Source organism: Peromyscus californicus, unplaced genomic scaffold, assembly GCF_007827085.1.
Source record: "Peromyscus californicus insignis strain IS unplaced genomic scaffold, ASM782708v3 Scaffold_6__1_contigs__length_162567912, whole genome shotgun sequence".
Lineage (NCBI taxonomy): Eukaryota > Metazoa > Chordata > Mammalia > Rodentia > Cricetidae > Peromyscus > Peromyscus californicus.
Genome location: NW_026294584.1, coordinates 75,022,458 through 75,036,400, shown reverse-complemented (window position 1 = coordinate 75,036,400; position 13,943 = coordinate 75,022,458). Strand labels below are relative to the sequence as shown.

At 40.8% G+C, this 13,943-nt stretch overlaps 1 protein-coding gene across 1 annotated transcript in view; it reads left to right on the top strand.

Annotated features, from left to right (window-relative positions):
* Lancl2 (LanC like glutathione S-transferase 2) overlaps nucleotides 1–13,943 on the top strand; it is a 60,036-nt gene that overhangs the window by 24,170 nt on the left and 21,923 nt on the right. Inside the window, exon 2 of the mRNA XM_052722120.1 lies at nucleotides 2,716–2,833. Coding sequence (XP_052578080.1) covers nucleotides 2,716–2,833 — 118 coding nt within the window. The remainder of the gene's footprint in view (nucleotides 1–2,715; nucleotides 2,834–13,943) is intronic.

Here is a 13,943-nt window from a genome sequence, read left to right as displayed (position 1 = left end):
AATAATTGATAAAGATATTTTCCCATTCTGTAGGCTGCTGCATTGTCCAAATGCTGTGCAGAAGCTTTTCAACTTCATGAAGTATCATTCATTGTTATTCTTAGTGCCTGTGATATTGTGTCCTGTTCAGAAATCCCTTTCCTGTGCCAATGAGTTCAAGACTATTTGCCACTTTCTTCTCTTCTATCAGGTTCAGTGTATCTGACCTTATGTTGAGATCTATGATCTATCTGAAGTTGAGTTTTGTGCAGGGTGATAAGCATTGGTCTATTTGCATATTTCTACATGCAGCCATCCTGTTTGGCAAGCAACATTTGTTGAAGATGCTGTCTTCTTTTTGCACTGTGTACTTCTTTATCAAACCTCAGATGTCCATAGGATTCATATCTGGGTCTTGATTGTCCATAGGATTCATATCTGAGTCTTCAATTTGATTCCAGTAATCAACATGTCTGTTTTTATGCCAATACCATGCTGTTTTTATTACTATATCTCCATAGTACAGTTTGAGGTCAGGGATAGCAATACTGAACAGCAGTTCTTTTATTATTCAGGATTGTTTAGCCATCCTCAATTTTGTATTTCCATATGAAGTTAAAAATTGTTTTTTAAGTTTCTGTGAAAAATTATCTTGGAATTTTTATAGAGAGTGCACTGAATTTGTAGATTGCTTTTAGTAGGATGGCCATTTTTACTGTATTAGTTCTATCTACCTATGAGCACAGGGATCTTCCCATCCTCTGGTGTCTTCTTCGCAGCTGTTTTTTTGCACTGGGACTTTTACTCGGGAATTTGTTATTTGGTTGTTATTTGTTAGGTCTCATTTCTTCTTTTAGGTGGGTATGTTTGTAATGAAGACTAGTTAAGTTGTCATTTTCCATATTCAGACCATATTCAAGGTACCATGACGTATCACTAGACCTTCCCCTAGGGTAATTTACTGACTCCAGCAGTAGGACCCCTGATTGCTTGGTTTTACCTGACATTCTGCATATTCTTTTTTCTACTTCCTAGAAGTCTTGACTCACTGCCAGGAGTTCCTCTGTGTTGGATGGTCTCATACTTATATTCTCTATTTCTAAGGACTATTCTGGATGAGTGTCCATGTTGTGTTCCATTTCTGGCCCTTACTCCTGATTTGGTTTTGGCTCTGCTCTGTCTTTGGTTCAAACTTTTTCTGGGTGGTGCTTCTATTTGGAACTTACTCTGCATGTGGGTTCCTCTTACCTTTTTTTTTTTTTTTTGGTTTTTCGAGGCAGGGTTTCTCTGTAGCTTTGCGCCTTTCCTGGGACTCACTTGGTAGCCCAGGCTGGCCTCGAACTCGCAGAGATCCGCCTGCCTCTGCCTCCCGAGTGCTGGGATTAAAGGCGTGCGCCACCACCGCCCGGCTTTTTTTTTTTTTTTTTTTTGGTTTTTCCTCTTACCTTTTTGAATGAGTTCCTGGCATTTCTGTGTTCAGTATGTGTTTGTGCTTTGTGTTCTTTGTGGACTTAGCTTCTTTTGGCTTGGTTAGGTACTATGTAAAATTAAGCTGTAGAGAAATTGTGGAGTGTTTACTTGTAGGTAAGTAGCTGTAGTTACAACTAAGTGATCTTGCTTAGTTAGTTGTAGAATAGTCTCGAACCTCAACGGAATCTTTGTTGATGGGGCACAGATCAGTGTGAGCCAGGGGACAGGTTTCTTTTCATGGGGGTGTTTCAAGGCTCGATGGATTGGGGAGACTCCGGGTGCAGGCAAGCATTTCTGGACTCACAGGCTTGGTCTGATGGGATGTGGGGGTGGTGGAAATTAATAGCTGTGTGGGTACATTATCTGGTCTCACTGGGATATCCCAAGTGCATGTGTGAGCTGGTGGGCATACAGTCTCTGACCTCACTGAGGTTGTCCAATGGCACATGGGTTGAAAGGACCTTGAGGGTGTGTGGGTGTGCAATCCCTGACCAAAAGGGGATAGTCGGACAGTGGATGGGACAGGAGGAGCCTTTTATTTGTTTGTTGTTTTTAATTTGAGGCGGGGCCTGGCAGAGCCCAGGGTAGCCTTGAACTTACTATATAGCTAAAACTGGCACTGAGCTCTTTGTCTTCACCTACCACGTCTGGCTTTGTTTGCTATTTTTCTTTAAGAGTCATGGCAAGAACATGTTACTGGGAGAGTGATAGTTTGAGATGGCTTGTCACATTGAGTCCTCGGTCACAGAGGGAGAAGAATGCTGGCATTCAGCTGACTTTCTCCTTTTCCCTTTCGAACCTAGTTATGGAACCTAGTTCCTGGGTTGGTGCCACCCACACTTAGGGTAGGTTTCCTCTCACTTAAACCTGTTTAGAACTGTCCTCACAGACACACTCATTGGCATGTCTCCTAGATGACTCTAAATCAAGTCAAGTTGGCGACCTGAATTGCTATCACCCAGTTTTTCTTATGTTCTTTATATGATCAAAAATGTTTGTGTAGTCAGATCTTTTGTTCCTTTGCTTTTCTTTTCTTCTCTGTCCTTGATTTCTGTAAGTTATTCTTTATGATACTATTTGTGAATGGTAATCCGTATGTGGCATTGTTTCATTAAAACATTAACTCCAAAAAGCCAGAATAGACTCTGGGTACCTGAGATGTGCCAAATAAGGCCATTTTCTCTGTTGTGTCCAGAGCAGCTTTCCACTGCTTCCATGAAGTTCTCTTCTTGTACAATTTAATTTATTTCTTCCTTTAATTTTTAGATTGTTCCTAACTTCACAAAGCGTATCCAGACCAAAATCAAAGATCTTCTTCAGCAAATGGAAGAAGGACTGAAGACAGCTGATCCTCATGATTGCTCTGCGTATACTGGCTGGACAGGTGGAGTACATTATGTTCCATTCCTGAACTAGTGTATGCAAGCTGAGACTTTGACATTTTCTTCTACTTTAAAATGGTGACATTTATACCCTTGAATCATTAGACAGTTTTATTATGAGCTGTTTTATAATTTTGTTTCTGAAGAAATACTGTCTGAAGGTTTGATCTTTAATATGTAGTATATTTTTATAGCATTATTTAACTTCATACACAGCTATGCAAATGTGTGACAAGAAAAGGTCTACCTTATGATTTGCTTTGTTGGGTCTGTCATTATATTTTTCTTTCTGACAGGTTGTGATGAAATGGTATCTGGTGTGCTTCATAAATAATTACCTTGTTGGTTATACTTAATTTGATTCAAATAATTTTAATTAAATTATTTATATACATAAATATTTTATTTTAATATTAGATTTGTTTATTATATCATTTAAACAAAAAGTCATATAATTCAGAACAAAAAAAGTATGATCTCAAAATTAACTTGCCTTAACTAATTTTACATTTTTGCTGTTGTTCTAACACTGGGATCTTTTCTTCCTGGTTCCCATGATCTATGATGAAGGAACTCAGATGAGATACACAGAGCATGGTTTAGGAAATAGCAAGTATTTATTACAGATTAAAGCGGAGCATGTTGTCAAGGGCTGAAAGTGGATAGTGGCCACAGGAATCACTTTGTAGTATAACCTATTGTTAAAGGGTCCGAGTGAACAATGGACAAAGTGGTCAGTGTGCAACCTGTGTTTTAGGCCAAATTTACACTATTTCTAGAACAGATAGCTTTTTCTGAGTGCCTTTTCACCTTCAGGGTATTGGCAGTCTGTTTGGAGAAAGGAGACTAGTGGAGAAAGGGACATGGGGCTATTTTTGTCCTTTATGAGGATGTCCAATAGCTAGTAATCCTACTAGGTTTAGGACTCCTAGAACAAGGTTTAGATAATTATCTGTTAATGGTATGACTCAAGTCTCATTCTTTTGACTAATAATTAGTTTTAGACCTTGATTGTACAAGTTCTAAATTAGGGAGTGGGCAGCTCCAAGTGCCCCAGGCCTATAATATCTAACGGGCTACTTCACACTACCAGGTAGTCAGAACATTTTCATAGCTATATATGAGGTATGTAAATGAACAGACCTTGTTCTCTGGAATTACAGGAAAGGCTGACAATCATGCTAGTAATTCACATACAAATTTAGAGACTTTCCTTGTTAGCTTTAACATAATATTTTTACTTATTCTTTGAGAATTTTATACATGCATACAACATATTTTGATCATATATACCCCCTACTTCCTCTCTCCAACTCCCCAGGACCCCAAACCCATCTTCCTCCCAACTCTGTGTATTCTTTTATATTATTAATAATAATGATAATACCCCCTGAGTCAAATTCATGTTGAGTATCTGTGCATGGGTTCGGGGTCAACCATTAGGGCAAGGACAATCTACCAGCAGCCACCACATCTGCAAAGTGACCCAGGGCAGCCCTTCCCCGTCTATCAACCAATCAACCAGCTGGAGTTTGGGCTGGTTTCATCATGTAGAGATGTTGTGCAGGCGACCAAAGCTGCCCTGAGTTGCTGTATGAAATAGCCACGTCATCTCCAGAAGACAGCATTTCATAACTCCTCCCCATCCTCTAGCTCTCTAGCTCTTACATTCTTTCAGCCTCATCTTCTGTGATGTTTCCTCAGACATGTAAGGGAGGAGTTTGCTATAGATAACCTATCTCAACCTGAATGCTGACAGTTACTTATTCTCGGCACTTTGATCAGTTACGAGTTTCTGCATTTTTCACTGCAGATAAATAAACAAAAAGCTTCTCAATCCAGGTTAACATCAGCACAGATCTATTTACACAAACATAAATCTTTATAAGGCACTTTGAAAATATGACCATCCAGTGAAATCAAAATAGTACATTATTCCTAGGGCCTATAGCCTTCCCATTCATGGTCTTTTGACTGAGTTTTTAGTGGGGTATTGCTAATGTTTTCTTCTAGCAGTTCCAATGTTTCAGGTTTCACATTAAGGTCTTTGATCCATTTAAAGTTAGATTTTGTTCAAGGTGATAGATACAGGTCTAATGTCATTCTGTTGCATGTGGATGTCCAGTTTTTCTAGCACCACTTCTCTTCGGCTTATGTTTTTGGCATCTTTGTCAACTATAAATGGCTGAAGTTACATGTACTCATGTTTGGGTCTTCGGTTTTGTTTCATTGGTCTACATGTCTGTTTTTGGACCAGTATCATAATGTTTTGTAATCCCTTCAGAATTATTCTTTTTGTTCAGGTTGTTTTGGCTATCCTTAGTCTTTTGTGGTTCTAGTTGAATTTTAGGATAGATTTTTTTCTGTTTCTGTGTTGAGTGAGATAGGGATTATATTGAGTCTGTAAACAGCTTTTTAGAAAAATGGTCATTTTTACAATATTAATTCTATAAATCCGTGAACATGCCTCTTTCTTCAGCAGTTTAAAGTTGTTTTTTTTTTACTTTATTTTTATTTATTCTTTGTGTCTTTCACATCATGTGTCTCAATCAGATTAATTTCCCCCTGATTCTTAGTATCCACCATCTTCCCTTGCAACCCTCCCCCACAAATAAAATAAAATTTAAAAGAAAAAAATGGAAAAAAGGAAAAATCTCATCATGGAAGCTGTGGTGTAACACAGTCATGCAGTAAACCCTTTTGTCCCTATATCTTGCAAGTGTTCAGTGCAAAGAGTCATTGGTCTGCTTTGAGACCTCTAGTTTCTGCTACACTATCAATGCTGGGCCTTCACTGGGACTCTTCTTGCATATCCTGTCGTTGTCCTGTGTCATGGAGATCCTACAGCTTTGGGTCTACAGAAGTGGCCCCTTCACATGCTCCTGCAGATCATAAATGGGGTGGATGTTGAGGTGGGCCAATTCATAATCCTGGTTCTGGGCCTGGATAGTTACAGAATTGGCCAGTCTGCCAGCTCTCCCCTGTCTTTACCACCAGGGTGAGGTCTCTAGCATTGCCCTGGCTAGGTCACCCTTGTAGCAATGAACAAGGGACAGGGCCAGTTCTCCTGCTTTCACACCCCCAGGGTCGGTTCTCCCACACCTAGACAATCAGTGCCAGCTCTACTTTGTTGCCCAGGCAAGGTGCAGTGGCCATTCTCCCAAGTGCTGCATCTGGTGCAGGGGCAAGGACAGCTCTCCTGCTCTTGTGACACAGGTGGTGAGGGGGATATCTCTCCCCACCCACACCATCATATGGCAGATGAGGGGCAGGGCCAGATCTATGTTCACGGTCTCAGAGGTGGTTCACCTGCACCCCTGTCAATAGGTTCAGCTCTGCTGTGCTGCCCAGGTGAGGTGTAGGGCCCACTTTCCTGAGTGCTGCAGCTGGTAAGGGGGAGGGTCAGCTCCCTTGCCCATCACAGGTGGCAGGGGCAAGGTGGGGAGGGCATCTTTTCCTGGCTCTCTCCACTACATGGCTGATGAGGGGGTGTGGCCAGCTATCCCACTCTCACACCTTCAAGGCCAGCTCACCCCTGCCTCTGTCAACAGGGTCAACTCTACTGTGCTGCCCTGGTGAGGGCCTGCTTTCCTGTGTGCTGCAGCTGGTAAGTGGGAGGGTTGGCTCCCTCATCTGTTGCAGGCAGAGAAGGGAGAGGGGTAAGGGGTACATCTCTTCCTTGCCTATACTGCCACATAACAGACAAATAGTGGGGACAGTTCTCACAGCTTTGGGGCTGGCTCACCCACACCTCCAGCAACAAGCAAGGTGCAGGGCCTGCTCTCCCAAGTGCTGCAGCTGGTGAGGGATGGGGCTGACTTTGTACAGTCCTATATTTTCAGCCTTTGGTGTTATCAGGAGCCACCAACATCAACAGAAAATGTGGCTGCATCAGGGCCATGAACCCAGACATGGGCCCCTGCAGCAGCCCAGGCCCAGACCTCACTATGGCCCTGGGTAGCAATCAAGCCACCCATGTCAGCCCCTTCCTCACCACTTTCACCTCTTCTGATATGTCTGTGTCCATAGGACAGGAGCCATTTTGTCTCTTTCTCCCATACCACACCATACATTTGCTTATCATAATAGTGCCATTCTGCCTGGCACAGCAAGGTGCAGGGTGGACTCATGTTTTCTCCTCAGAGCCCATGGCAGACCACCCCAGACCTGCGTGTGGGTCTCCTTGTCCCACTCAGTCTGTCACGGCACTGGATAGGACCATGCTTCCTCCTCACAAAGAGATCATAATAGTGCCCAACTGCCTGGTACTTCTGGGCTCCTGGTTAGTGGGCAGGTATTGTTGGAATCCTCTCAGGGGCTTGGGCTAGAAAGCCTGGTCTACATTTGGTTGAGTTCCACCAGCCCTAGCTGCATGGTGTGGGATGGAGCTGTTGCTGGAGCTCTCTTACCTGAAGTTTTCATTGTAGAGGTTTCACTTCTTTGGTAGGTTCAATCCTAGATACTTTATTTTCTTTGAGGCTATTGTGAATGGTAATGTGTCCATGATCTCCTTCTTTGTATGTTGTTGATGTATAGAAAGGCTACTGATTTGTTCAAATTGCTTCTGTATTCTGCCACATTGCTTATTTTTTTTTGTCATTTCTAGAAATTTTCTGGTAGAATTTGTGAGATTTTTAATGTATAGTCCTTACCTTCTGAAAACAGGGATAGTTTGACTTCTTTATAATTGTCCATTTAATTTCCATTTTTAATGAAATTGGTTGCACTAAAGTTTGGTGCATATATGTTGAGGATAATAATTACTTGGTTAATTGTTTCCTTAATTATAATGAAGTGTCTTTCTTTAACTTTTCTGATTAATTTTAAATTGAAGTCTATTTTGTCAGACATCAGGATAGCAATGCCTGCTTATTTTCTAGACATGTTTGATTGGAGTACATTTAGCCACCATTTTCTCTTAAAATTGTTTCTGTCTTTAAAGCTAAGGTGTGTTTCTTGTAGATAACAGATACATTGATTTTGTTTCTTGGTCCATTCATGCAGCCTATGTCTTTTGATTGGAGAATTGAGTCTATTCATATTTAAAGTCAGTATTGAAATATTTGTGTTAGTTCCCATCATTGTGTTGCTGAGTTTTGGTGTTATGTTTTCAGTGGTACTTTTGTTTTAGTAATTATGGCATCTTGTATCAGTCTATGGTCTTTCTCCTTTGCTCATCCCTTTCTTCAGCCTGAATTCAATACTGCTTGTAATTCCTTTAGGTTTGGTTTGTTGGACATACATTTGTTTAGCCTATTTATATCATGGAAAGTTTTTCGTTCTTTCACCTATAACAGGTAGTTTTGCTGGGTATTACTCTAGGTTGTCTGTCATGGTCTTTTATGACTTGGGATGTGTTGCTTCAGGCTCCTCTGACTTTCATAGTTTCCACTGAGAAATCAGCTGTTATTTTGATGGGTTTTCCTTTATATGTCTGTGGTGATATATTGTGTATCAAATGAAGCTTGCCTGAGGATCAGAGGACAAAGCCAGCCACTAGATTAAACATAGAAGGCAGGAAATGGTGGCACATACCTTTAATCCTAGCACTCGGGAGGCAAAGATCTGTCTGGATCTCTGTGAGTTCAACGCCTATAGATTCAGTCTAGGAGAGAAATAGAGCCAGGCAGTGGTGGCACATACCTTTAATCCCAGCACTTGAAATCTCATACCTTTGCTACCAGTATTTGCACTAGGAAGGAAGTGAAATATCTGGGCAGAGAAAGGTATATAAGGTGTGAGGAGACAGGAACTAGAAGCCCTTTCTGCTGAGGACTCAGAAGGATTCAGTCAGAGGATTTATGGAGATAGGATCTCGACCTCCAGTCAGCCTGAGGATTTGGTAGTGGTGAGAAGTTTCTCTAGTGGCTTGTTCCTTTGTCTCTCTGATCTTTCAGCATTTACCCCAATATCTGGCTCAGGGTTTTTATCATAAGACCATTTAGGATTCGTGTTACATATGTCATTTGTATTTTTTCTCTTGAAGCTCTTAATATTTCTTTCTTTGTTCTATATTATTAGGGTTTTAACTATGATATGCTTTGGGGTGTTTTTTTTTCTGGTTTTGTCTATTCGGTGTTCTATGTGCTTCTTGCATGGGTATATCTTTCCTTAGATTGAGTGAAATTTTCTTCTGTGATCTTACTGAAAATCTTGCCTATACCATTGATTTGGGGTTGTTCTCCCTCATTTATTCTTGTCATTTGAAGGTTTGCTCTTTGCATGGTATCACACATTTCCTCTTTGTTCCTTTCTATGTGTTTTTTAATTTTTTTATATTCTTTGCTTTTTGAACTAGATCTTCTGCTTTATCTCTGAGTCCTGACAGTCTGTCTGCCTTCTACTTGATTCATTCTACTTGTAAGGCTTTCCTTTGAATTTTCTAGTTGAGTTATGGGTTGTCCCATTTCATCTTCATTTTGACTTGAGTCTTTTTCAGTGTTTCTATCTATTCACTGGATTCTGTTTTAAAGTCCTGGATTGTTTTTGTAATTTCCCATCAGCCTTATGTTTGTGTTTTCTTGGGCATCACCAGGGCATTTATTTTCCTTATGTTCCTTCTCTTTAATTTCATTGAGCTGTTTCATTGTGTCTTCTAATACTTAAGGCAATCTCTTAACTTTAACCCCTTGTAAAAGCAAAAATCAGATCACATCCTTCCAACATACAATGACATAGAATATGTATTCCTATTCCAAAAGGGGGAGAAAGGGGGCATAGTGAAGAAACACTGAATCAAAGAAATACTGAAACCCAGCAGGGCGAATTCCAAATTCTGTGTCTCTATATCTGATATCTAGAGGCACTTATGACTCTTCAGATCTTCCACTCCTTCCAGCTTTACTGACTGCAACACACTTTTCTTTCTGGAGCTGTATCCACTTTCTGTATTCAGTTCTCCTTGGCAGTATCCCATGGCTCTGGCACCTGCAACAACTTGGGGTCTCCAATGTAAGTTCACAGCTTCATGCCTCTCTGGGCCTCCATGCCGGGACTCCTCTGCCACACACCTGACTGTAACTGTGGAGGAAGATTCCAAACCCCTTTACACTTGTATCCTTAAATCCAGAATCATTTAGCCAAGCAGCCAAATTTGCTGCTTTCTGGGGCTAGAACATTGCCTCCTTTTTAAATGACCTTTGCATAAGCTTTGACATGTTAATATTTTTTAGGCTGGGGAAATCCCTTGGCCTTTTCATGTCATAGAAAACAGGATAGCCTGGGTGGGATTTCACCCCGAGGGCACAACTTCATTTAGCTTCAGGCATTTCTTTAAATTTATCTCCTTGAGCACAGAATTTGGTCCCAATATTACATCCCCTAGTGCTCTTTTTCTCCTCAAAGTAGACATTTTATTGTTTCTATTTGCCTGCTTACTCTTTTTCATTACAGATCTGCATAAAAATGGTTACTAATAAGCATACAACAGTCAATACTAAGTTGTTTTGAAATCTCCTCTGCCATTGCTATTACTCCAAAACTCTTCAATTTGAACTCTGGAAAATTTTTAGAACAAGGCCAAAAAGCAGCCAAATTTTTGCCAAAATATTCCAAGCATGGTTTGTAGTCCAGTTGCTATTATTCCCATCTGAAACCTCTTGAGCTGGGCCCCCATAGCCCAAAATGCTGTCACCACTACTGCCTTCTAAACTCCTTCTAGGGTGGCCCGTTAAGACCTACTTACAGTGTTCAACTGCCTTCCTAATCCAAAGTCCCAAAGTCTTCCACAGTCCTCTAAACCAGTGGTTCTCAACCTTCCTAAGGCTGCAACCCTTTAATACCGTTTCTCATGTTGTGGTGATCCCCAATCATAAAATTATTCTCGTTGCTACTTCATAACTGTAATTTTGCTATTATAAATCACAACATAAATAAATATCTAATATGCAGGATATCTGATAATGTGACCCCTGTGAAAGGGTCGTTTGTACCCTCACAGGGGTCACCACTCATAGATTGAGAACTACTGCTCTAAACAATAGCGTGGTCAGTATTGTCACAGCAATATCCCAGTCCCTAGTACCAACTTCTACCTTAGCTGCTTGTGGCAGGGTCCTGTGTTGTTGTTCCCTTTGGGGGAGGGGGCCAAGTAGGCAACACAGACTCTGGGAGAATGTTGAAACAATAAGCTCAGTTTATTCAGGAAGAGTCAAGCCTTATATACCCTCCACCCCACCCTGGGGGAATGTCTGATGAATATGCACCTGCTGGTGTGACATGGCTGCCTCTCATTGGTCCAGGTCATCTCCAGATCATGTCTCAGCTACTGTTGCTAAGGCCCTTAGGCAGACCCAGGTTGGCTCTCAGAAAGTATCTTTTTTACTGGTTTGGGCCAGCTGGCCCTCAAGCTTATTAGGGATGAGTCATCCCACAGCTGTTGTTCTTTTGTCAAGAGACCCCACGACCAAGGCAACTTATAGAAAGAATCATTTAATTGAGGGCTTGCTTATAGTTTCATAGGGTTAGTTCATGATCATCGTCATAGGGAGCATGGTGGCAGGCAGGCAGGTATGGCACTAAAGCAGAGGTTAAAAAGCTTACATCCTGATCCATAGGCAGGTAGTAGAGAGACAGTGAGACTGGGCCTGGTATGGGCTTTTGAAACCTCCAAGTACACCCCAGTGACATACCATCTCCAACATGACCACATGTTCTAATCCTTCCTAAACAATTCTACTAACTGGGGTCCAAGCATTCACACAGAAATTGTGTCAGCTTGGAGATTCTCTCTGGTGATCCTTAGAAATCTGTAGAGAGCTCACTGGATTCTACAGGTTCTCCACAGGGGTTAGTCACAAGTGGAGGTGGTTGTGGTAGAAGCCAGATTTGGTGACTTATTAGGGCCAAGGACTCAGAATGCTACATTGGTCCTGGGGATTCTTGGTGGGTGCGTTTATAGACTGTTTCTGGGGTCTTCTACCTGGAGTTCCAGGTCAGATTTCACACAGTTGGTTCTAGTACCACAGTAAGTAGGATGGCTGATAGGTAGGCGGTCGAGCAGAATGTGTCTGGGGGTCCTATTTGGAATTCTGGGTCAGAATTCATGCAAGACCAGTGCCAGGTGAAGCTGTGGATAGGTGAGTAGAAAGCAGGTGGAGAAATGGGTCTGTGGGAACTACCTGGATTTTCAGGTCAGACTCCACATGGTACCAGGTGGGGTGTGGTTAAAGTGACTTCCTGGAGTTCTAGGTCAGACTGCATGAAGTGTCATTGCTAGGTAGGTTGGTGAATGTGGTGATAGACAAACAGGCAGGCAGGCAGGGGAATGTGTCTGGGGACCTATCTCTCAAATTATTTTTATGTAGGCAGTTACCACTAGAAACTTCCCTCTTAGGACTGCCTTCACTTTGCCCCAAAGAATTTGGTGTGCTTTGTTTTAATTTTCATTAAATTTTAGGAATTTTTCTATTTCTTTCTTGATTTCTTCAGTGGTCTATTTATCATTCAATAGTGTGTTGTTTAATTTCCATGAGACTATACTTTTTGTGGTTTCTGTTGCTGTTGATGTCTAGCTTTATCTCATTGTAGTCAGTGGGAGTACAGGATGTTACTTCAATTTTTCTATATTTATCAGTAATTGCTTATGTTCAAATATAGGGCCATTTTTGGAAAATGTTCCATAGCCTGCTAATGAGAATATATATTCTTTAGTGTTTGGGTGGAATGTCCTGTAGAGTTTGTTAGGTCCATTTGATTTGTTATTCTATTTAATTCCAGTGATTTTCTGTTGTTTTCTCTGGATGGTTTGTGTGTTGGTGAGAATGGGGTATTGAAGTTACCTACTGTATGTGGAATTTTCTGTCCCACCAGCCAGCTCCCAAATAACCACACAGAGACTTATTATTAATCATAAATGCCCAGGTGATAGCTTAGGCTTGTTACTGACTTGCTCTTACAACTTAAATTAACCCATTTTTATCAGTCTACATGTTGTTACATGACTCGGCTTTTACCTGCCCTCTTGTATGTCTTGCTTCCTGTCTTTCTAGCTGGTGACTCTGCCCTTCTTCTTCCCAGAGTTCTTTCTCTCTGGCTCTCCCACCTATACCTTCTCCTGTCTAGCTATTGGCCATTTGGCTTATCAACAGTGAGATATTTTCATGGAGGCAAGAAAGATGGATTATATTTCCTAATCCAGTACACTAACCTCTTTTGAGAGTGGGGTGGATTGAGACCATTAATGTTAAGGGTTACTACTGAAAGATGTGTACTAATACCTGCCATTTTGTTGATTTTATGGTGGTTTTCTTTTTCTCCTCCTTAGATTAACCTCTTCTGCTTGGCATTGCAGAGCTTCTTCAATTTCAATAGCTAGTTTTGTTGAGCATAGTAGTCTGGATTGACAGTTGTGGTATTTCAAGATTTAGAATACATCTTACCAGGACTTTCTGGCTTTAAAGTTTTCTGTCTAATAATCAAATATTATTCTAGTGGGCTCAACTGTATAAGATACTTGACCACATCCTTCTCCCAGCTTTCAATGCCCTTTCTTTATGTTTTTAGTATTTAAGCTATAATATGTCATAGTGAAGTTTTGTGTTGTTTATTTTCTGGCCTGGTCTCTGTGTGTATGTGCCTGTTTTTCTATGGCCCTGGTGTTCTATGTGTTTGTTATTCCTGGATAAACATGTTTTTCTATAGATTTGGGAAATTTTCTTCTCTAATTTTATTACAATTAGCTTCTATGGCTTTGGTATGTATTCTTCTTCTTCTTTGCCCATAATTCTAAATTTTCATGGTGTCCCAAAGTTCTTCCATGTTCCATTCACATTTTAAAAAAATTATCATGGACCTTTGCTGAGTGATCCAATTCCTCTACCTTGTCTTCCAGTACCAATACTGTGTTTTCCACCTGATTTATTCTAATAGTGCAATTTTCCACTGAGATAATTTGATTATTAAGTTTTTTTCATTTCTAGCTTATTTCAATATAATTTTCCCAACAATTCTATTTCCTTATTGAATTCTGTTTTCATATTTTGTAGTGATTTCCTCATTTTATTAGTTCTTTGTTTTTGTTCTCCTGGGCTGTATTCACATCTTTTCTGAGTTGTTCAAGCAGAGCTATAATCATTCTTTTGAATTTTTTGCTGAGATTTCTTCCAGTTCGTT